We start from the raw sequence: 21,665 nt of genomic DNA, 5'->3' as shown, positions 1-21,665 counted from the left end.
GGAAGATGAGGCCAGGCCATTTCCCAATGTGATAAAGAAGGTTTAGGATGTAGAATCTTCTAACAGGCCAAGGCGGGCAGGTTAAGAGGGACCACGGTCAGCGAGCAAGGTGGGACGAGGAAGCTGCCCTCTTCAGAACCAGCCTGGACTCAGAGTTAAGAACCCCGGGCTCTGGTCCAGCCTTTCCCAGCAAGTAGCCCAGGCACTGCTACCCAGATTCTCCTTCAAGACTGAAGAATTTACTTCCCCCAGCTGCTGACTCAGCTGTGACCTCTCTTCAGCAATTGCCCTCAGCATTGTCCAAAGCCCCCCCCCCACACACACACACACACAGGCAGCACCTATCCTGCAAAGGTGTAAGGCCCAGCCCTCACCCCAACTTGGGACACCTCTGAAGGTCACAGGTTGCAGCTCTGGTGAGTGCATCAGGGCCCAACTTCTCCCTCTGCTCGATGCTGCTCCCTTCCTTTCCTTCCTTCCTAGGAGCATATTCATCTCCTGCTCCAGGTCTACTTCCCAAGAAATGAGCCATAACACTATACCAGCAGTCTAAGAAGGTGTGGTGGTTTGAAGCTGTACCGACCCCAGAAAAACATGTTCTTAAAAGGTTATCTACTCCTGTGGGTGTCAACTCATTGGAAGGAGCACCTTTGGGTGAGGTTACTTCAGTAAAGGTGTGGCTCACCTCAATCAGGATCAGTCTTAATCCTATTACTGGTATCCTCTGTAAGAGACTAAAATTCAGAATTCAGAAAGAGAGAGAAAGCCATAAACGGTGCAGTCAGAAGTTGATCATCAACAGAAACTGGGAGAGAAGGGAAAGACCAGGAGATGCCATCACATGCCTTGCCATATGACAAAATAAAGACCAAGGACCACTGGCACCCAACCCCAAAATGCCAGGTTTCAGGGAGAAAGCATCACCTTGATGATGTCTTGATTTGGACTTTCTTTTAGCCTCCAAAACATAAACAAATAAATTCTCACTGTTTAAGCCAACCGATGTTGTTTGCTTGAGCAGCCTAGGGAACTAAAACAGATTTTGGTACCAGGAGTGGGATGCTACTATTGCAAATGCCGAAAAATGTGGCATTGGCTTTGAAACTGGGTAATGAGTAGAGGCTGGAAGAATTGTGAGGCGCTTGACAGAAAAGGCTTAGATTGCTCTGAAGAGACTACCGGTAGAAATATGGCTCTAAAGGTACTTCCGATGAGGCCTTAGACGAAAATGATGGATGTATTACTGGAAACTGGAGGAAAGGCAAACCTTGTTTTAAAATGGAAGAGAACTTGGAGAAACTGAGTTCTGATGTTGGATGGAAGACAGGACTTGAAAGTGATGAACTTGGCTATTTAACTAGAGAGATTTCCAAGCAAATGTGGAAAGTGCAGCCTCATTTCTCCTTACAGCTTACAGTAAAATGCAAGAGGAAAGGGTTAAGCTGAGAACTGAAATCCTGGGCACAGAGAAACCAGAAATCGATGGTTTGGAAAATTCTGAGAGTATGCAAAGTGAGTCCCAGATGATCGTGCTCCATGTGAGGGCTTAATCGAACATGGATCCAATCAACCATTTCAAAGGAAGTCAGGACTGATGGTGCAGTTACCAGGAAGGAAAATCCTAATTATGTGATGGTTTGGACCCCCATGAACTACATGCAACACTAACAAGTTTTCTGTGTAATTTGTATGAAAGGAACCACGGCTATTCTGGACCAAAAGGGACAGAAAAAAAAGGGCCAAACTGAAGAATGATTTCAAGGACACAACCATGGTAGTCAAGCTCTGGACCAAAGTGATCCTTGGGCCAAAAGAGTGGGTGCACCCAAGTGTACGGAAAAAGGCAAGTCTATCCTTGCACTTGGAAACAGGAGACCTTACGCCACGTTGTTTTGGGAGAATACTACCACCCCAGTACTTCGAGAGGGTGGGGCATGTGCCCTGGGATTCAAGGAGAGCCTGGCTGCCACCCCAATGCTCAGAGAGGATGGAGCCTTTACCCCCGTGTCGTGGGAGGGCACAGCCATTGTACACGCACTTGGAAGGAGTGGGGCTACTAGTGCATCAGACCCGGACCACAACACAAGATCGACAGCTGAATCTCAGACCTTGAAATCTAATAGAGTATGCCCAGCTGGGTTTCGGAATTGTTTGGGACCCATGACCCCTGTTTTCCTTCCAACTTCTCCCTGCTAGAGGGGAAATGTTTATCCCATGCCTGCCCATCCTTTGTATACTGGAAGCAGGTACCTTGTTCTCTAGGTTTAGAGGTCCAATAAGGAGGGGAATTGTGCCCCAGGACAGACCACACCCAAACCAACTCCAATGAGACTTCATACTTAGCATGGTTACTGAAATGAATTAAGGCTTTTGGAAATGTTGTGCCGGAATGAATATATTCTGTATGTGGAAAAAGCATGTTTGTTGGGTGTCCAGAAGGTGGAGAAAATATGTTCTTAAAGTTAATCCATTCCCGTTACTTCAATTACAGGTGTAGCCCATTTCAGTCAGGTTGGGTCTTAATCCTCTTACTGGAGTCCTTCATAAGAGAATGAAATTCAGACAAAGAGAAAGCCACAGACAGAGCGGCCCCAAGTTGACCATCAGCAGAACCCAGAAGAGAAGGGCCAGGAAATGCTGCCAGGAGCCTTGCCACGGAGCAAACTAAGGACCAAGGATCGCCGGCAGATAGCCCCAGAACTCCACAGTTTCAGGGAGAAAGAATCGCCTTGATGAGGTCTTGATTTGGACTTACTTTCAGCGTCAAAGCTATAGCAAATAAATTCTCATTGTTCAACCCAACCCATTGCATGGTACTGGCTTGAGCAGCCCAAGCCTAAACAGAGGGTCCAAGGGCCCAGGCTAAAACAGAAGGTCCGAGGGGAAACCGACTCCAGGACACCCCTCCACTTTGTCTGCGCAAGTAAGAATGCCAGTGAGTCAGTTCCCACCTGGCTCAGGGTTGCCATGAACATGTAATAAGAAATGTATGGGAAGGCCCTGAATCATCTATAAATCCTGATACCACTGGGATCATTTCTGAGAAAAGGAGGGGAAACAGCGCTCTCCATGTTGCAGAGGTACTTTTCAGGCTAAGGTTTCACCTCCTTCCAGCCGGTCATTTGACCAGCCAGCAGCGCCCCCACTGGAGTGGGTGAAATTCTATTCAGGCCAACAACTAGAAGTGGCCTGAGCGCAGGCGGAGGAGAGGAAGAGGTTTCAACAGTTAGCTAAAAGAAGGCTGGGGCTTATCTAGGGGTTTCAATTAGCCAAGATAGCAGGTCTCTCAGTTACCATGAATAATCGAGAAAGGGCTGGACATGCCAAGAGAAATAATACTTCTTGCCCAAATCACCATCCCACGGAGGGCACCCCAGCCTGCCCATTTCTTTGGGTGGACTTGGCTGCCACTCCCCACCCCTTCTGGGAGATGAGCCCCCCAGGGATAGATGAGTGGCCGCGCTGTACCGGAACAGCAGCAGCGTGTGGAATTCTGTGGCCTTGCAGACGCAAATCAGGTTGGTCCCAGCTTGTGCGTGTGACTCAACACCTGCAGAGAAAATTTAGGGTTGTGTACCTCTTCCCGGGCACGATTCTGCACTGTTGGGCTGACTCAAAGCTCCCTTTGAAGTCCATGGGACCTGAGTATCAATGAATACTCAGGCTGGAGCCCTACATGCCAATTTCCATCATTCACAAATACTTCAAAAAGATGAGGCAGGGCAGGAAGTTCAAAAAGAACGCACCCGCGACCGCAGCATGTAATCGCGGAAATTACAGGCAATGCCTTGTCGGCCACGAACACTGAGCAGGTGCTTTTTGCCAAACACCTCCTTCTTTGCCAAGAAGTCCCTGCTGAAGATTAATATGAGTTTCCCATTCTCTAGGCATTTCTTGTTCCTCACAGCTAAAACACGTACATTTCCAGCACTTAAAAATGCAGGATTTAGCACCTGTTTCTTTCAGAAATCCTGTCTAAAAACAGATCTGCCCAAAGGCCACCGCTAAAATTAGTCATATTTCCTGCACTGCAAAATATAGTAAATTGTATTTTTAGTAACTGTTTTACTCCAGGTATCTGGCAGTGTCATACTCGAAGCTGATTGCTAACAACTTACTAAGCAGGCAACCCTTATTTTAGCCCCAAAATAGCTCCACTGAAAGTGATAAACAGGTTTATTTTTTAACCAAGGGTTAGAACAAGGTAATTAAACATCCTAACCAATCATTTTAGGTACCCAACTCTGCGCCCTAGAGAGACTTACAAAAGAAGATAGCCATGGCATCAGCTGTTCCTTTTTACAGCTTCGTCTGTCTCACATCCCACCCCCCCAACCAGCTCTATACCTGAGCTTTTCTCTACCAAGCTTTTTTAAAAGCGTCATAATAACCTATGTCCAGGGACCAAGATCAGACCCAACAAGTTCAGCCTCTCTAGGACTTTGCTCTTTGTTTTAAAGCCACAGAGAATGATACTTTTCAAACTCTGATTTTGTGGTCATTTTTTCCTGGTCCCATCATCAACCCCTGTTTAGGCAAAGACAATTGGACCTGACTGGAGTTTCACATGAGCAAGTCAATTATTTATTTTAAAGCCAGATGAACGGAGATTCCATCAACTCCAAGCTAAAAGGAGGACAAAATGAGGTCTCGCCCAAAGCGATTCTTTCTTTTCACGCAATGAAAGGGCCATTCGGAGTGAAATGACTTTCAGACAAACAACCTCAGAAGAAAAGCAGACAAAATACTGTCCTGCAGGCAGTGGTGGGAAAATGAGCCTCTTGATGAGACGGAATTGAAGCCTTCAACAAAGGTCAGGAAAAAAAGGGGTTCCTTATGTCATCCCCAACCAGGCAGCGACTCCCATCAAGCCATGGAGGATTTCACTCAGAGCTTTTGGAAATGTGCACTGAGTCAAAATGCAACACACGGACCAACCCCCAAAAGCCCTCAACCAGCAGTAGTATGGATTTTGGCATAAACCACCCAAAAGCAAAGCACATACTTTGCAATTTTGTAATGGGCCAAACTTTAGGTGGCCCTCACCTTCCCCTCCTCCATCACCCCACCTTTATGTTTTTCATGAACTGATTCCCCAAGACAAGCTGTCCTGGAGACTTCTGGAGAGGAATAGGGTAAACCTATTTCTCCCTACAGTGTTCAGGACTTCATTCCTCTCTGCCTGTGGTTTCTGTCCTTTAAAGGAGAAAGGAAATGAGAAACGTGAAGCGCTTTATCCAGAAAGTAGGCACCCCAAGAAAGGGGGACAGACTAGGGGACTGGGCCACTTACATTCCCTCCTGTCAGTGGAGGTCTGAAGACTCCCTCTGGTACTCTGTGTCCCCCTGCTCCGCCTTCTCCACTGTCCACAAAGAATGTGCTCCCTTAAGTAACCTTTCTCCAAGTCCAGACTCTCCTTATTGCTCACCATTTAAAGAAAACCTAAGGTTGCAATGAGCCTGAGTTAATGTCACCTTAGATCTGGCCTCCGTTAAGGCAATATCCATAATAAGAGTGGGGATGGGGAACTCATTAACTCAAGAGATCCTTCCCAGGCACCAAAATAAACTACAATCATCTCTCCAGCCTGTTAAATCCCAAATCTATTAGTTAAGCATTAAAGGTGTTGGATTTGGAAGATAAGTGCTATGAATGACACCCATTGTTGCTTTACAGCCAGCAAGTGAGTAAACTTTCTCATGAAGCTTGCAGTTCCTGGAGCACTGGCTCTCCTGGCTGGAGAAGAGCAGATCCAAAAAACCAAGGAGCTTTTTCAACATCCCTCTCCCTACCTCTATTCCACCTTGAGAACCGCCATGCTTAACTAGATGAAGTCAACTAGTCCAGCGAAATAATGTCCCGTTGCTGAGATGAAATGCGTTGTGTCATTTAATAAAGACATGATGGGAGGGGGTGAGCACACAGGGGTGCAAGGGGACTCCTCGTTTAGACCCGACTCAGCCCAATTTCCCTGCATTCCAGTGTGCCCCAGAACCCAAGCCCTCAGGGGAATGGGCTGAGCTCTGAGGACATCCCTGGGCAGTTCAGCCAAGGCCAATGGCATTATGTTATGGAGCAAAAATGCACTGGTGAGAAGCCAGAGGCACAACGCGCGACAAGGGAAAAGTAGACGGAAGCCAGAAGAAACTTTGCGGCAAGGCAGGCGGGATGAGTGTACACATAATGTTTGCCAGCATAAAGCCTCATCTCCTTTGGCTAAGTTTAGGAGGGAGATATGCACTACTACACTCAATCTTAGATGCTTCAAATGAAAATAAACTTCTACCCCTCCCCGCCCCATGCCAACAGGAATTTACACAGGACATGAAAAGTGAGCGTACCCTAACTAGCAAATTGTGGTTTCCAAGCATCCCTGCATCCTGCGCACCCGGAACGGATACCCAGTGCTAAAACAGAAAGCCCAGGACAACCGAGAACTCAAGTGGGTTCTGCTCCCTTGCTACAGTAAGGTTGGGAGATTTTTTCTTCTTTGAAGACTTATTCAAGTTAGTTCATACTGCACACTCCCTATTTGCATGGCAATTCAGGCAAGAGGCACTTTTTAAACTACTCACTCTTAAACCTGCTTCCCTGAGACAAAGGGGTACCCCAGCTGGAGATGACAAGGATGCCTGAAACTTGCACTCAAATGCAAGGAGCTCCAGCACAACAGACGGACACCGGGACAGACACAGAATAGGATGAGGGTGCGGACAGACGGACAGGGGCGGCTTGGCCTTGCAATTAGAGGTCCCATACATTCCCAGGAACTGCAAGGCCAGGGAGCCACAGCAGATCCCAGGGCAGAGGGCAGAAGTGTTTGGCTGGCTCTTTGCTCACTTAGGAAGCCTGGGCTGCCCTGTCCTGTGCTCCAATGCCTAGCTGGTTAATGGGCCACCAAAAGGGGCTACTCCCAGCCAGTGCTGGACAACCACCCACCCCTCCTGGGGAACGCCAAGTAGGAGATGACCACAAGCTTGGAGCTGCCCCAGCTTGGAGTAGGTCATAGCCTGGCGCAGCCTGGCAGCCTCAGAGCCAGAGGTAACCCAGCACCTGCGCATTCAACCTCAAAAGTAAGTCATCACATCTTGGATTTTTTTCTCACAGATCTAAGTTACACCTCAGATCTCCCCGCATGCCTCGCCCCACAACGGTTCACAGCCCTTTAACTTCTAACAAGGTTGGAAGACAGTGCTCATCCAGGTTTCAGCGGGTCTTCCTTAGCTTTCTCCCCCCTTCCAGAAAAATAAGTCTGGGGCTATGGGGGTGTAGTTCTGTGCCTGCCAGAAACACAGTCCTGCCCGCAGCTCCTATCCCTGGGCTGGAGGGAATTGGGGCAGCGGACTATGGAAGGGTGGGGAGGGGGTTGGAAATGGGGAGGGAGTAGGGGGGAGTGATAGTAGGATGCAGGGGTGGGAGGGCTGGGAATACGGGGCAGGGGAAAACCTTCCTCTGAGCACCCTAAGTTCCCCAGCTGCAAACCAGGGCCCACAAGTGGAGGGGAAAGTCGCTGGGGTCCCGGCCTTCCCCGGTCCCACTTCCTCCCCAGAGCCCAGGAGGGAGGTCAGACCCTAGTTCCCCCAGAGGCTAGCTCATGGGGGCCCTCCAAGCCTCATTCCTGCCTCCCCACTGCTCTGCGACCCCTAGCGGCAGGGAATGGAAAGCCCCAAACCCCTGCGCTGGTGGCCGCCAGGCGGCGCCCAAGAAGGACTGCGGGGCAGCTTCGGGGGTCCATCAGACGCCCCCTCCTCCCCGCGGGAACGTTACCCGACGGCCCACCTGGAAAGGCCTAGGGCCCCTGCTGCGAGGGCCCGAGCGCAGGTTTGGCTCGAACCCTCTTTGAACCCGAGGGGAAAACGAGGCGGAGGGACAGGGACTCCAAGTGCAGTGCTCCCGGCAGGGCCCCCGGCTGCGCCCTCCCGCCCCGACCTCCCAGCCCGAGGGCCGGTGCCCGGGCGGCTCACCTTCTCTCCGGTCAGCACGTGCAGCCCCTCGCGCACCTTGGCGAAGGAGCCCTCGCCCAGCTTCCGGCTGCCGATGAGGTAGTTGCCCACGCGCTTGTGGTGCTGGAAGTCGCGGAGCCGCTCGCGGGGCACGCCGCTCACCCAGGCGGGCAGGAAACTTCCCTCGCAGGCCGCCGCCGACCGCGCCGCGTCCTCGGCGCCGCAGCCGCCGCCCCCCGGCGCCGCCGGCTCGCCCAGGAGCCCGTCCCCCGCCGCCGCCGGCATCGCGCTCGCACGCCGCCCGCGCCGCCCGGGCTCGGCTCCCGCGCTCGCCGCTCCTCCTCCGGCCGCTGCCCGGGTTCCTCCGGCTCCTCCCGCCTCCGCCGCCGCCGCCGCCCTGGGCCCCGCCCGGGCCGCCGCGCTCACGCCCCCCGCGCCGCCGAGCGCCCCGCACAGACAATAGCGGCCGGGCGGCGGCGGCGGGGACCCCGGGGCCCGCCCCCCAGGAACTTCGAAATCAGAGGGTCGCCGGGCCCCTTGGGGAGCCAGGAGCCTACCCTGAGTCCCGTCCAGACGGCGGAAGGACAGTCGCCCGCCCGGAGGCGCGGGGAGCCGGGAGGGCGCGCGCGGGGTGCGGGCCTGGGCCCCCCGCCTCGGCCCTGGCCGCCGCCGTCCGGGCCGCCCGGGCTCGGGGCCGGCTCGCCCGCGTCTAGCTGCGCGCCGGCGGGCCGCTCCCGGCCCTGGAAAGCGCGCGGCGGGCTGCCGGCGCCCTCTGGAAGGCAGCCGAAGAAAGCCCCATTCAGTTGCAATTTGCAGAAATTCAGTCCGGCCGCGGGCGGCGGGAACCGCGGCGAGCTCCGCTCCGCAGCCCGTGCGCTTTCAAATGCCGCCTCGCCCCTCCTTCCCCGCGCGCCCCAGCCGAAGTCGCCCCGCGAGGCTAGGGGGAGGGCCTGGGGGGTGGGGGGAGCGGCGGAGTGGGCGGGGAGTCACCTGAGCGCCAGACGGGGGGGGACCCCGCTAGGCCTCGGGGACACGCGCGCCCGGGCCGCCTCCCGCAGCTCCTCTCGCCCGGAGCCGGGGCTGGGGTTTTTCTCCACCTTTCGGCGGTGAGCTCCTTGGCCAGCCGCACCCACCGGGGGCGGTCCCCACCCCGGTGGACTGTGTGGCCTGGGTGCCTGGTGCGCGGCCCAGGGCGTGACGCACAGTAGGGCCCCCTGGGGCCAGGTGGCTGGGTGGCAGGCAGGGCGGGGAGATGGCCCCGCGTTCGCACGCAGACGGACTGCCGGGTTGCAGGGGGAGCTACCGCACGGGAAGCGCAGCAGCCGCCGCGCAGGGCGTTTGCCGCCTGGCGGGTACGTTTCCCCCTTCTGCAGATGCCATTCAAATGATGCCAGCGGTGGCGGGCGGCGAAGGACCCGCGCTCGCTTCTCCCCTGAATGCTTTTGTTCTGCGAGCGCCTGTCCCTGGGCTCCTCCCCCGCAAACCACCGCAGCTCCCCCCGCGAGTGTGATGCTCTCCGGGATCCCCAACGTTTCCTCAATACCGGATATGAGGAATTTTGCGAGGGAGAAGCTGGGGGGTGAGGGTGGGGACAGGGAAGCGTTCGCCGAGTGCTACCTGTTGAGCTGCCAGATTAGAGGCGCCGGCATTGAATGCGAACTTCACCGGTGATCAGGCAACCTGTGGGCTCAAAGGGAAGACTCCCTTTTAAGCGAGTTCCTGTCTTTGTTTACTTCTGCGTAAACAGGTAGGGCTCAGGCCCCAGGCGGGTGGGGGCGGAGCGGGAGCCGGCCCAAGCTGTCAGTAATTCGGTGTCTCGCGGGCTCTCCCAAAAGCGACCCGGAGAAGTACCTGCTTTAAATAGGTCTCATTTTAAACATGCTACTCTGCAATCAACTACTTACGTGTTACGTGTCACCCGCCTTGCTGTTAGGTCTCTGAGCATACCACGTTTTTTATTGATCTCATTGTTTCCAGTTACCATTATTTAAAAATATACTTTAATTTTTTTTTTCTTTTAGCTGCACTTAAGGGACTTCTTTGCTCCACCCCAACCCCACCACTTATGCAAGGGCCATCCAGTGCCTGAAGTGATTCTAACTCCATAATCAAATTTTAAGGGGATAATAAGGGGCGGGGAGAGCAAGGGACCAGCCCTGTGCCAGCACAAAGGGAATGTTCAAAAAATGACCAATGAATGAAAAATATGGAACTTACTTGGAGGTCAAAACCATTATAAATCGTCTTTCAGAAAAGATTTTGGTGGTTTCCCAATGTATAAGAGAGTAGGACTATTTTTTAATTATAGGATATTAATTCCATATGAAACTTTAGAGATTCCTTTATTATGGTGTAGGACAAATATCGGAGTCTGTTCATCAAAGTATCTTCATGGCCTGGGGGGGCGGGGAAAGCTTCAGACACAGAAATGGTGGAAGATACTTACAATGAAATAGAGATTTTCTTTCCTTTTAATTATCCTCTCAGGGGTGGAGGTCAGGAAAAGGGTGAAGAAGAGAGAAAATCCAGGCCCATTAAATCTTTTTCAAGCCTGCTGCCTGGGTTTGATTCAAGTTCACTGCTAATTCCTTCAGCTGGGATGGATGCCAAAGAGAAGTCTAAACCCTAGGCCTGCCTGTGCTTAGTAACTGGTGTTTGAACTACAGCGCCTCTTTCTCTGAAATGGCCTTGTTTCATAAGAAATAACCCCCAAAATTCCTCTATGTGAGACAAATTAGTAATCAAAACAATGTATTAACCTCATTTTAGAGATGCAGAAAACATCTGGTTGAATAGCAGTTGTCTAGCATTCTCTGCTAATTAACCCAAAGGAAATATGAAGCCTTATCCTCCTGGTGTGGGGTCTCTCAGGGCAGGGCATTTCATCTCTGCTTCACCCAGGATTTGGCTGCCCCACCTCTACACCTTTGCCTGTGCCAAAATCCCACCTCTAGGCATCATCTGCTTCTCCACTTGACACAGATGCTCCCTTTCCCACGAAGCCATCCCCGTCAAGGAGCTACAACAGGCCGGTCTCCCCTCCATCTGTCCTATTACAGAACACCATTTCACATTCTTCCTGTATCCTGTGTTATTTATAATGAATGTCTTTCTTCTCTTTCAGACTGTTGAGGTCAAGGGCTGTGACTTTTTTTTTTAAAGGAGATACCAGGGATTGAACCTGGGACCTCATATTTGGGAAGCAGGCGCTCAAACCATTGGGCTACACCCATTCCCGACTCATTTCATTTGTATTTGCCCTACAAGCATCTAGCACAGTGCCTGAAACATGGTCATTGTTCAATAAATATTTGTGGACTAAACGAATGAAAGTCTTCGTTTACTGACATTCAAGTGGAGTTATATTAGTAAACTGACAGCAAAACCCCATCTCTCCTGGGGGAGGCCATTTCCAGTAGCTTCCTTTCTTTTTTTTTTTTAATTAAAGTTAATAAATCACATAGAATGTTACATTAAAAAAAACGTGAGGTTCCCATATAACCCACACTCCCACCCCCATCATTTTTGTAAATTGTATTTTTCTGAAGATACAAACATTTCAAGAAAGGTTACATTGTAAAAAACATAAGAGGTTCCCATATACCCCCCCATCCTCCCACCCCACTCCTCCCACATCAACAACCTCCCCCATCATTGTGGCACAGTGGAGAACACATTTGGGAGTACTGCTGCACCACGTGGATAATAGTTTACTCTGTAGTTCACACTCTCCCCGGTATATCTAGTAGCTTTCTAACAGCATTTTTAGTTCCATTGCTGGCTGCCTTTGGAGTCAACAGATAGAACCATTTGTCTTCTCAAAAGATGGGCCATTCTCTAACGTTCTCTAACATTCTCTTGGATGAGTTAACCCTTTAGAAACTTTATCAGTAACAGTGGGCTGGAAAGGTCTGAAAAGCTTCCTCAGTTGACTTATACCAGCTGCTTCCTTCCTTCCCTTCTCTTTCCTCTGTCCTGCTACCATATGGCTGGGAGCCTGGCTATGTGCTCTCACAGAATGCCTCCTGCCAGGGAGGGGGCCCAGCTGGAAGCAAAAACAATTAGAAGTAATCAGGCTGGCACAGCCAGGAAATGAGAACTGGCTGGTGGGGGTTAGGCTGGCAGAATCTGGCTGGTAACTGGAGGAGTAGAAAGCAAAGTCATGATGAGCAGGCATGAAGAAGCTTTACCTTCTTGGAAGATGCTTTGTGAACGCTACACATTCATTTTCCCCAAATGAAGAGTCCAATAAATAATAGAGACAGTACTTGAACCCGTGACACCAGAGTTCATGTCCACCATGAGCTTTCTCACAACACCCAGCTGCTGAACATGCACAAGGCAGAGACCGTGGAAGGAGGGATTCTCAGTCATGAAGACTAGGGTTCAAAGACAGCCTGGTGTGGTGCTGATGGAAGGTAAACTGTTGGCAGCACCAGGCAATGGAATGCCTTCCTAAAATGCATCATAACTCATCATCTGCCCATGCCTCCATTTCCTTCATCTGTAAATCTGGGATATTAAGGAGTTGTAAGGATTAATGAGATTATACACGTAAAGCACTTAGCCCAGTTCTTACCATATCATCAGCACATGGTAAATTTCAGCTTTCACTCCTTCTATCAATACCACTATCAACATCACAAAGCTGAGAGAAGCCATTCAAGAATGCCCTTGAATTCAACAACACAACTTTCCATGTTACTGGTGAATTCTGGGTTGGACCTCTTCTCTGAATCCAGACTCCTAAAGCCTGCTCTCAACTCTTCATCTCCACCAAGCTGCCTGATAGGATCACAGACTTTCCCAGGCACACCACACATACACTCATACCTATCCCCTGCTGCTTTCCTAGGACTTCTCTAAGTCAATGGCACCACAACTCACCTCCAAATCTAGGTGTTATCCTTTGCTGCTTCTCCTTCCTGGCCCTCACATCCAATCCATCAGCAAGTCCTCTAGACTCACCTTTAAAATATTTCCACGTGCAGCCACTTCTCCTCACCCTCGCCTCTGCCACCCTAGCTCAACCGACCGTCTTCTCTCACCTGCTCACTGGTGTCCCTTGCTTTCATGCCAAAGCCAAAGGGATCTCTTAAAAATGAGAATCAGATCACATCACTTCTCTGCCCCAAACTGTTCAACGGATCCCCATCACACAAAAGAAATGCCACATGCCTTATCCTGATCTGGCCCCTGCCTCTCTCTTCAGCATCTTGCCTCTTGAGTTCCAGCCAGAGAAGCCTCTTGCTCTTTCTGCAAGCCACCAAGCTCCCCCTCTTCGGAGTCTGGTGGCTCCCAAGCCACACACGCCTCTGAGATGCTCTTCATACAGGCTGGGCCCCTGAAATATCTTTCTCCCAAATATCTCTAGGAACTGGCTCCCTCACCATCTTCAGGTCTCAATTAAGATGCAAATCGCCTCCAACTACCCCTCCCCCCACTCCCCATTCCCCTTCCCTGCTTCACTTTTCTTCACGGTACTTAACTCCACCTGAGAGATTATATATTTTATTCTCTTTTTTCGTCTCTTGTCTGCCTCCCTCACTGGAATGCAGGGATTCTACTTAACTGCATGGTGTCTGGCATAGAGGAGCTACTTAATGCACATTTGTTGTGGTTGGATGAATTTGTAATTCATAGGGTCTCCCATTGCAGAAGGGGGAGCCAGAATAAAGAAGGCAGAAAGGAAAAACTTGACAAACCTGCAGCCTGCTGGAGAAAGCACACATCACAAAGGCATATTCGAAAAAATCAGTGTTCGTACCACAGAGATAAACCTGCAGGACAAGCTCCACGTTTGTATTGTGACATTAAGGGAAAGGTTATCATCAACACTGACGCCTGAAATTTACGGATTCCAGCTGGCTGCTACTACCTGTCCATTTCTAGCTGGTGACTGGTCCTCTCTGGGACCTAGAGAGTGAGTACACACAATGGGGCAACTCGAAAATGTGGCCAGTTGGATGGAGATGCAGTGAGAAGAAGGGCATTCTCAGTTGAGTGCACTGGCCAATCAAAGGCCAGCGCACTTAAGTAGGGTGATTGCAGAAACCTGCCCTGAACAGAAGGATGGACGAATGCAGACTAGAAGAAGCTGGCACCCCCTGCTGGTGGGTCGGACTCTGCTTATCCTCCACAGCATGCCTCAGACCAGGCAACTCCTAAACTCATGTGGCAAGCCCTGAAACATCATAGGGTTTATCTCCCACTATCAGGGTGCATGCGTCTTACTGAGGCCTCCAAAGCACTTACTGCTTCTTGCTCATCAGTTTGGCACGAGGAGTTGATGGAGTAGATCAGGGTGCTATTCTGGGTGATGTCCCCTGGTCCAGATCTCTTCAAACTATTTATGACAGGGCAGGAGAGTTAGAGGAGAGTTGACATAGTCCCAGAGAAGACTGCAAACTTAGATTATTGACTGTTCTAAATGAATGCAAGTTGTTTCTTTTTCTCCATCCTGATGGTTACAGAAAAGGACCTGTTCACCAGATCAAAGGCCACATACCATGTCCTTGAGGCTGTGTTCATCTGTTTTAGTAAAATTAACCATCTCAGACACAGCAGCTGTAATTGGAGCTAATCCATCAGGCTGGTGGATTAAATGGAGATATCAATTACATGAGCATCTTTTAAATTCTAAGGGCAGCTCTAATCTCCAGCATTCTCTTTAGGATGTGTGATTGTCTTTGAGTTTCAGTGGCTTCCACTTGGCCTTCTCAATTATGGTGGTTCTTACTCCACAAGCCAAGGAACCAGTATAGGGGTGTGGCAGCTACCAAGTAGGTCCATTCCCCTTGTACATTTGCACACTGGGGATATAACCACCATATGAGTCCATGGTCCCAGTGGCCCCCTGTGATCTTATCACTATATGTCTTCACTCTAACAGGGGTCCATGATGATGCCTTCTATCTGAAAATCAGTTCAGACCTAAAGAATTATTGAAGTGTGGTATCTCCCTACATTAGTCAGCTATTGCTGCATTAAAAAAAATACCATAAAACTTAGTGACTAAAAATGATAAGCATTTAGTAACTTAAAGAGTTGCTTTGTATTAGGAATTTGGGCTTGACTTAGCTGGGTGGTCCCGCCTCAGAATCTCTTACGAGGTGGCAGTCAAGATGCTGGTTGGGGCTAAAGTCAACTGAAGTCTTGATGGACAGGAAGATCCGATTCCAAGATGCATGGCTGGGAAGTGCATGCTGGCTGTTGGCAGGAGGCCTTACTGCCTTGCCACATGGACCTCTCCATAGGGTGGTTTGAGTCTCCTCATGACATGGCAGTTGGCTTCCCCCAAGGTTAGTGATCCCTCAATAGATGGCAAGGCAGAGATTACAATGTCTTTATAACCTAGCTTAGGACATCACTCTCCAACACTCCCACAAGATTCTATTAATTGCACAGGTCCCTAGTCAATATAGGATCTGTGTAACACACAGGCAGGAATACCAGAAAGCAGGAATCATCTTGGAGGCTGGCTACCACACCCCTTTTCTTTGTTTATGTTCATCTAAGTGGTCTTAGGTCTCCTTGGGGAAGGATTGACTGAATCATTGCCATTTGTACTTTCCTTCAGTCAGTGGGTTCCATGTTAGAAAACTGGCTCCAGTTTGGAAATTAAGCAAGGGATCATGATTTATTTATTGGAGAAGCTGCCTCTGCCTCCTAATTGTCCATCCTTGATTTCTTCTGGTTGTATAAATTAAATAATGTCCCTGTTGACTTTCCATCTCTCTGGCCCCTATGGACAACATGCTTGTTAACCATGTCCATAGCTCCCTGCATGTGAGCCCTCCCTGGCTGCCACTCCAACTTTTGACACTATTGCAATAATTGTACTCATCTCTCTTTTGGTGGTTGAGCACTACCACCTGGCCTCTATCATACACATTGATAACATGAGCCCAATTCTGCAATGGCACTCCTACCATCAACCCTGAGAGAGCCACCATTGAACTCTCAGTGATGCTGGTGACCATCACTTTTTCCAAGCTCTAATACCTACCTCAGCGGTGTGTTAGCACTGTCTCTTGCTAGTGTGTTAGAGTCCATGTTCTAGGAGAATGCTTTCAAATTGATAAGCAATCCCTTCTTCACCTTGACATCCCACTCCCCTTGATCCAGCCCCTGAGAATGCAGTTCCATATGATCTGCAGCTCCACCACCATATGGTCCCATTCAACCCGTAGCCAGTCCAGAATGTCACCAGCTGTGTTGCGATGGCTACAACCTACTTATTGGCCTGGTGGCCAGGAGAAGAGGTGTGTGTGTGTGTGGGGGAACAGATCCTGAGGGGAACGCTGCAGACACTTTCAGCCCACACAAACTGGTTTGTTGAGCCCCTGGGGCTCCACACCTGCCCACCTCTGCCATAGGATAGGAGGGGAACTAGTGTTTCCTCAGCCTCTCTGGGTATCTGCAGGCACTTTTGGTCTGCACAAACTGGACTATTGGGCACCCCCTAATAGGACAAGAGGGAAGCCCACACAGATTGAGTAGTTGCACACCCATGACTCCATTCCCTCCCCAATAGTAAAGGAGGAGAACTATGTTTCCTCAGCCTCTTCAGGCAATGGCAAGCACTTTCGGGCTGCACAGACTGGATTGGTGGGTGCCTGTGGCTCCACCCCAACCCTTAAAGGGCAGAAGGGACAGTGCTCCCTCAGGCTCTCCGGGCAACTGCAGGCAGTTTTGGCCAACATGGATTAGATTTTTGGGCACTCCAGAAGGTTCATCCCCACCCCTGGCAGGGGAGGAGGGGGCCCAGTGCTATGTCAGTCTACGTGGGAAACTTTGGTCAGTTTTGACCCACATAGCTTAGTTTGCTGCCCACACCTGCAGCTTCATCCATGCCCCAGGAAGGGGAGGAAGGGGCATGAAGCTTCACTTCATCAGTCTCTCCAGGCAACTACAGATGGTCTTGACCTGCACAGCTTGGATTACTACACACAGCTGCAGCTTCATCCTTATCCCTGGCACAGGAGAAAGGTGCAAGAAGTTTCATCGGGTCCTGGGGCAATGCAGGCAGCTTCAGCCTCCAAAGCTTACAGTGCCAAACACATCCTCAGCTCCTACTACACAACTAGCAAAGGAGAAAGGGCAAGAAAGGCCACAAGTAAAGAACTGTACCCAGAAAAATACACCTAGTAAGTCAGATGCCAAGAAACCAACAAAAAATTACAATCCATACCAAGGAACAGGAAAATATGGCCCATTCAAAGGAATAAGTTAAGCTTCCAGATAACGTAAATGAGTTGAGACAACTAATCATAGAGGTTCAGAGAAATCTTCTTAATAAATTCAATGAGGTGGCTAAAGAGATTAAGGATATTAAGAATACACTGGGTGAGCACAAAAAAGAATTTGAAAGCATATGTATTAGTCAGCCAAAGGGGTGCTGATGCAAAGTACCAGAAATCTGGTGGTTTTTATAAAGGGTATTTATTTAGGGTAAAAGCTTACAGTTACAAGGCCCTAAAGAGTCCAACTCAAGGTTACTTCCTTACCAAACTGTTGTCATGTGTTGAAAGCAAGATGACTGGCAATGTCTGTGAGGTTTCAGCCTTCCTCTTCTCTCTTAAGGCCCCATGGGTCCAGATTCTTCCAACTTTAGCTATAGGCTGGCATAGGGCTTGTCTCTCTTCCTGGGGCTCTTGATTTTCTGGGCAGAGCTGATCTGTTCTCTTCACCAGGTCAACTGTAAACTCTCAGGTCAATGGCTCATCTCTCTTTCCGAGGCCTCTGCTGTGTCTATGGAGCTCTCTCTCTTCCTCTGTGTTTCTTCTCTGTGTATCTACTTCTGTGTTCTTGATTGAACATCAATTTATATACCTCACTGGAGGGAACAAATGTGGCTCAAGCAGTTGATCACCTGCTTCCCACATGGTAGGTCCTGGGTTCAGTTTCCAGTGCTTCCTAAAAACAAATAACAAGCCAAAGAAACAAAGGAACCAACTCAGGGGAGCTGATATGGCTCAGTGGTTGAGTACCAGCTATCCTCTTATGGGGTCTCAGATTCAATCCCCAGACCTGGTACACACACACAAAAGAATATGCTGGAGGCATATAACAGCAGATATGAGGAGGCAGAATAAAGGATCAGTGAGCTTGAAGACATGACCTCCGAATGCAAATATACAAAAGAACAGATAAGGGAAGCAGACTTGGCCCAGTGGTTAGGGCATCCGTCTACCACATGGGAGGTCAACAGTTCAAACCCCGGGCCTCCTTGACCTGTGTGGAGCTGGCCCATGTGCAGTGCTGATGCGCGCAAGGAGTGACATGCCATGCAGGGGTGTCCCCGCATAGGGGAGCACCATGCGCAAGGAGTGCGCCCCAGAAGGAGAGCCACCCAGCGCAAAAGAAAGTGCAGTCTGCCCAGGAATGGCGCCTCACACATGGAGAGCTGACACAGCAAGATGACTCAACAAAAAGAAACACAGTTTCCTGTGCCACTGACAACAACAGACGCAGACAAGAACACGCAGCAAATAGACACAGAGAACAGACAACTGGGGCTGGGGGGAGGAAGGGGAGAGAAATAATAATAATAAAAAAAGAACAGATAAAGTAAAGAATAGGAAAAAATTGAACAGGATCTCCAAGAACTAAATGATGGCAAGAGAGTGCAAATGTATGTGTTATGAATGTTCCAGAAGGAGAAGAGAAGGGAAAAGGGACAGAATGAACATTTGAAGAAATAATGGTAGAAAATTTCCCAGCCCTATTGAAGGACATAGATATCCATGTCCAAGAAACACGATGTACTCCCATCCAAATAAATCTAAAGAGACCTAATCCTAGGTATATGCTAATCAGAATGTTAAATGCCAAAAACAAAGAGAGAATTCTGAGAACAGCAAATGTGATGAATCACATACAAAGGATACCCAATAAGATTAAGTGCTGATTTCTCATCAGAAACTGTGGAGGTAAGAAGGTGATGGTATGGTGTATTTAAGATACTTCAAGAAAAAAACTGCCAGTTAAGAACCTTATATCTAGCAAGATTGCCTTTCAAAAATGAGGGTGAGTTTAGAATATTCACAGGAGAAACGGACTTGGCCCAGTGGTTAGGGCATCTGTCTACCACATGGGAGGTCTGCAGTTCAAACCCCAGGCCTCCTTGACCTGTGTGGAGCTGGCCCATGCGCATTGCTGATGTGCGCAAGGAGTGCTGTGCCACACAGGGTGTCCCCCACATAGGGGAGCCCCACACACAAGGATTGCACCCCGTAAGGAGATCCACCCAGTGCAAAAGAAAGTGCAGCATACCTAGGAATGGTGCCACCCACACAGAGAGTTGACACAACAAGATGATGCAACAAAAAGAGACACAGATTCCCATGCTGCTGACAACAACAGAAGCGGACAAAGAAAAAGACACAGCAAATAGACACAGAGAACAGACAACCAGGGTGGGGCGGGGGAAGGGAGAGAAATAAATAAATTTTAAAAAATAGAATAGTCACAGATAACAGAAATTGAGAGAGTTTGTAACCAAGAGACTGGCTTTGCAGGAAATACTAAAGGGAATACTACAGCCTGAAAAGAAAAGACAGGAGAGAGAGGCTTGGAAGAGAGGCTAGAAGTAAAGATTTTATCAGTAAAAGTAACTGAAAGTTTAAAAAGAGTGGTGAAAATGAAACGTAACAGATACCAATAAAATCCAAAGGTCAAAATGGGTGAAGTAAGAACTGACTTTAAAATAATAACATTGAATGTTAATGCATTAAACTCCCCAATCAAAAGACACAGTCTGGAAGAATGGATAACAAAATATGAGCCATCTATACGCTGTCTACAAGAGACTCACCTTAGACCCAAATATACCAATAGATTGATAGTGAAAGGTTAGAAAAATGTATCCCTTGCATGAAGTAACAAAAAAAATAAATAAATAAAGCTGGAGTAACTATACTTATATCAGATGAAATAGACTCAAAAATCAAAACTGTTATTACAGACAAGGAAGAACATTTTATATTAATAAAAGGGGCAATTCAGCAGGGACAAATAAGACAAATAACAATAATAAATGTATATGCACCTAACCAGGATGCCCCAAATTACACGAGGCAAACACTGGCAAAACTGAAGGGAGAAATAGATGTCTCTACAATAATAGTTGGAGACTTCAATACACCCCTCTAAGTATTGAATAGAACATCTGGGCAGATGATCAATAAAGAGAGAGTTTAAATAATATGATAAATGGACAAAGCCTCATAAACACATACAGAACACTGTACTCAAAAACAGAAGGATATACATTCTTCCCAAGTGCTAATGGATCTTTCTCCAGGAGAGACCATATGTTAGGTCACAAAACAATCTAAATAAATTCAAAAAGATTGAAATTATATTAAAAAAAACTTCCTCTGATCATAACAGAATAAAGTTGGAAATCAACAACAAGCAGAAAAAGGGAAAATTAACAAATACATAGAGATTAAACAACATACTCTCAATCAGAGGGTCAAAGAAGAAATTGAGAGAGAAATCAATAAATATCTCAAGACAAATGAAAACAAGAATACAATATATCAGAACCTATGGGACGTGGTGAAGGCAGTACTGAGAGGGAAATTTATAGCCCTCAATGCTCACATTAAAAAGAAGAGCTAAAATCAATGACTTAACTACACAGCTAGAGGAACTAGAAAAACAGTAAACTAATCTCAAAGCAAGCAGAAGGAATGAAATAGCAAAGATCAGAACAGAAATAAATGAAATTGAGAAGAAAAAAAAAACAATAGAGAATAAACAAAACCAAAAGTTGGTTCTTTGAGAAGATTAGCAAAATCAAGGTTTTCTCGCTAGACTGACCAAAAAAAAAAAAAAAAAAAAAAAGAGAGAGAGAAGATGTAAATAAACAAAATAAAAAATGAAAATAGGGACATTACTACTGACCCCACAGAAATAAAAGAGGTCATAAGAGGATATGATGAAAAACTATATGCCAACAAACCAGACAATGTAGATGAAATGGAAAAATTCCTAGGAACACACAAGAAGTGCAGCCCCATGTAGGAGTGCAGTCTGCCCAGGAGTGTGCCGCCCACATGGAGAGCTGATGCAGCAAGATCACGCAACAAAAAAGAGACACAGAGAAGAGACAATATGAGACACAGCAAACTAGGAAGCTGAGGTGGAGCAAAAGAATGATCACCTCTCTCCCACTCAGGAAGGTCCCAGGATGAGTTTCCAGAGCCACCTAATGAGAATACAACAGACACAGAAGAACACACAGCAACTGGACACAGAAAGCAGACAGTGGGGGGGTGGGGTGGAATAAGGGGAAAAAAAAGATATTACAAAAAAATGGAAATTACAGGTCCATTTCCCTAATAAATGTGGGTACAAAATACTTGTTAATTGAATCCAATAATGCATAAAAGAATTAATAGTCATGATCAAGTGGGTTTTATCCCAGGCATGAAAAGGTGGCTCATCACAAGAAAATCAATCAGGGTAATACACTACATTAACATATCAAAGAAGAAAAATCACATGATCCTATCAATTGATGCAGAAAATATTGACAAAATACAGCATCTTTTCTTGATAAAAATACTACATATATAGGAACTGAAGGAAAATTTCCCAACATGATAAAGGCCATATGTGAAAAACCCGTAGCTAACATTGTATGCAATGACGAGACAGAAAGCTTTCCTGTTGAGATTGAGAATAAGACAATGAGGCCCGCTGCCACCA

At 48.3% G+C, this 21,665-nt stretch overlaps 1 protein-coding gene across 1 annotated transcript in view; it reads right to left on the bottom strand.

The window, feature by feature from the left end:
• HUNK (hormonally up-regulated Neu-associated kinase) overlaps positions 1-8,228 on the bottom strand; it is a 115,105-nt gene extending 106,877 nt beyond the window's left edge. The window contains exon 1 of the mRNA XM_004468610.3: positions 7,965-8,228. Within this exon, the coding sequence (XP_004468667.1) occupies positions 7,965-8,228 (264 nt within the window). The remainder of the gene's footprint in view (positions 1-7,964) is intronic.
• Positions 8,229-21,665: the final 13,437 nt, after the last annotated feature.

The sequence above is a fragment of the Dasypus novemcinctus genome, chromosome 4 (genome assembly GCF_030445035.2).
Source record: "Dasypus novemcinctus isolate mDasNov1 chromosome 4, mDasNov1.1.hap2, whole genome shotgun sequence".
Taxonomy (NCBI): domain Eukaryota; kingdom Metazoa; phylum Chordata; class Mammalia; order Cingulata; family Dasypodidae; genus Dasypus; species Dasypus novemcinctus.
Note: the sequence above shows the minus strand (reverse complement) of the source record. Positions and strands in the feature narration are given on the sequence as shown.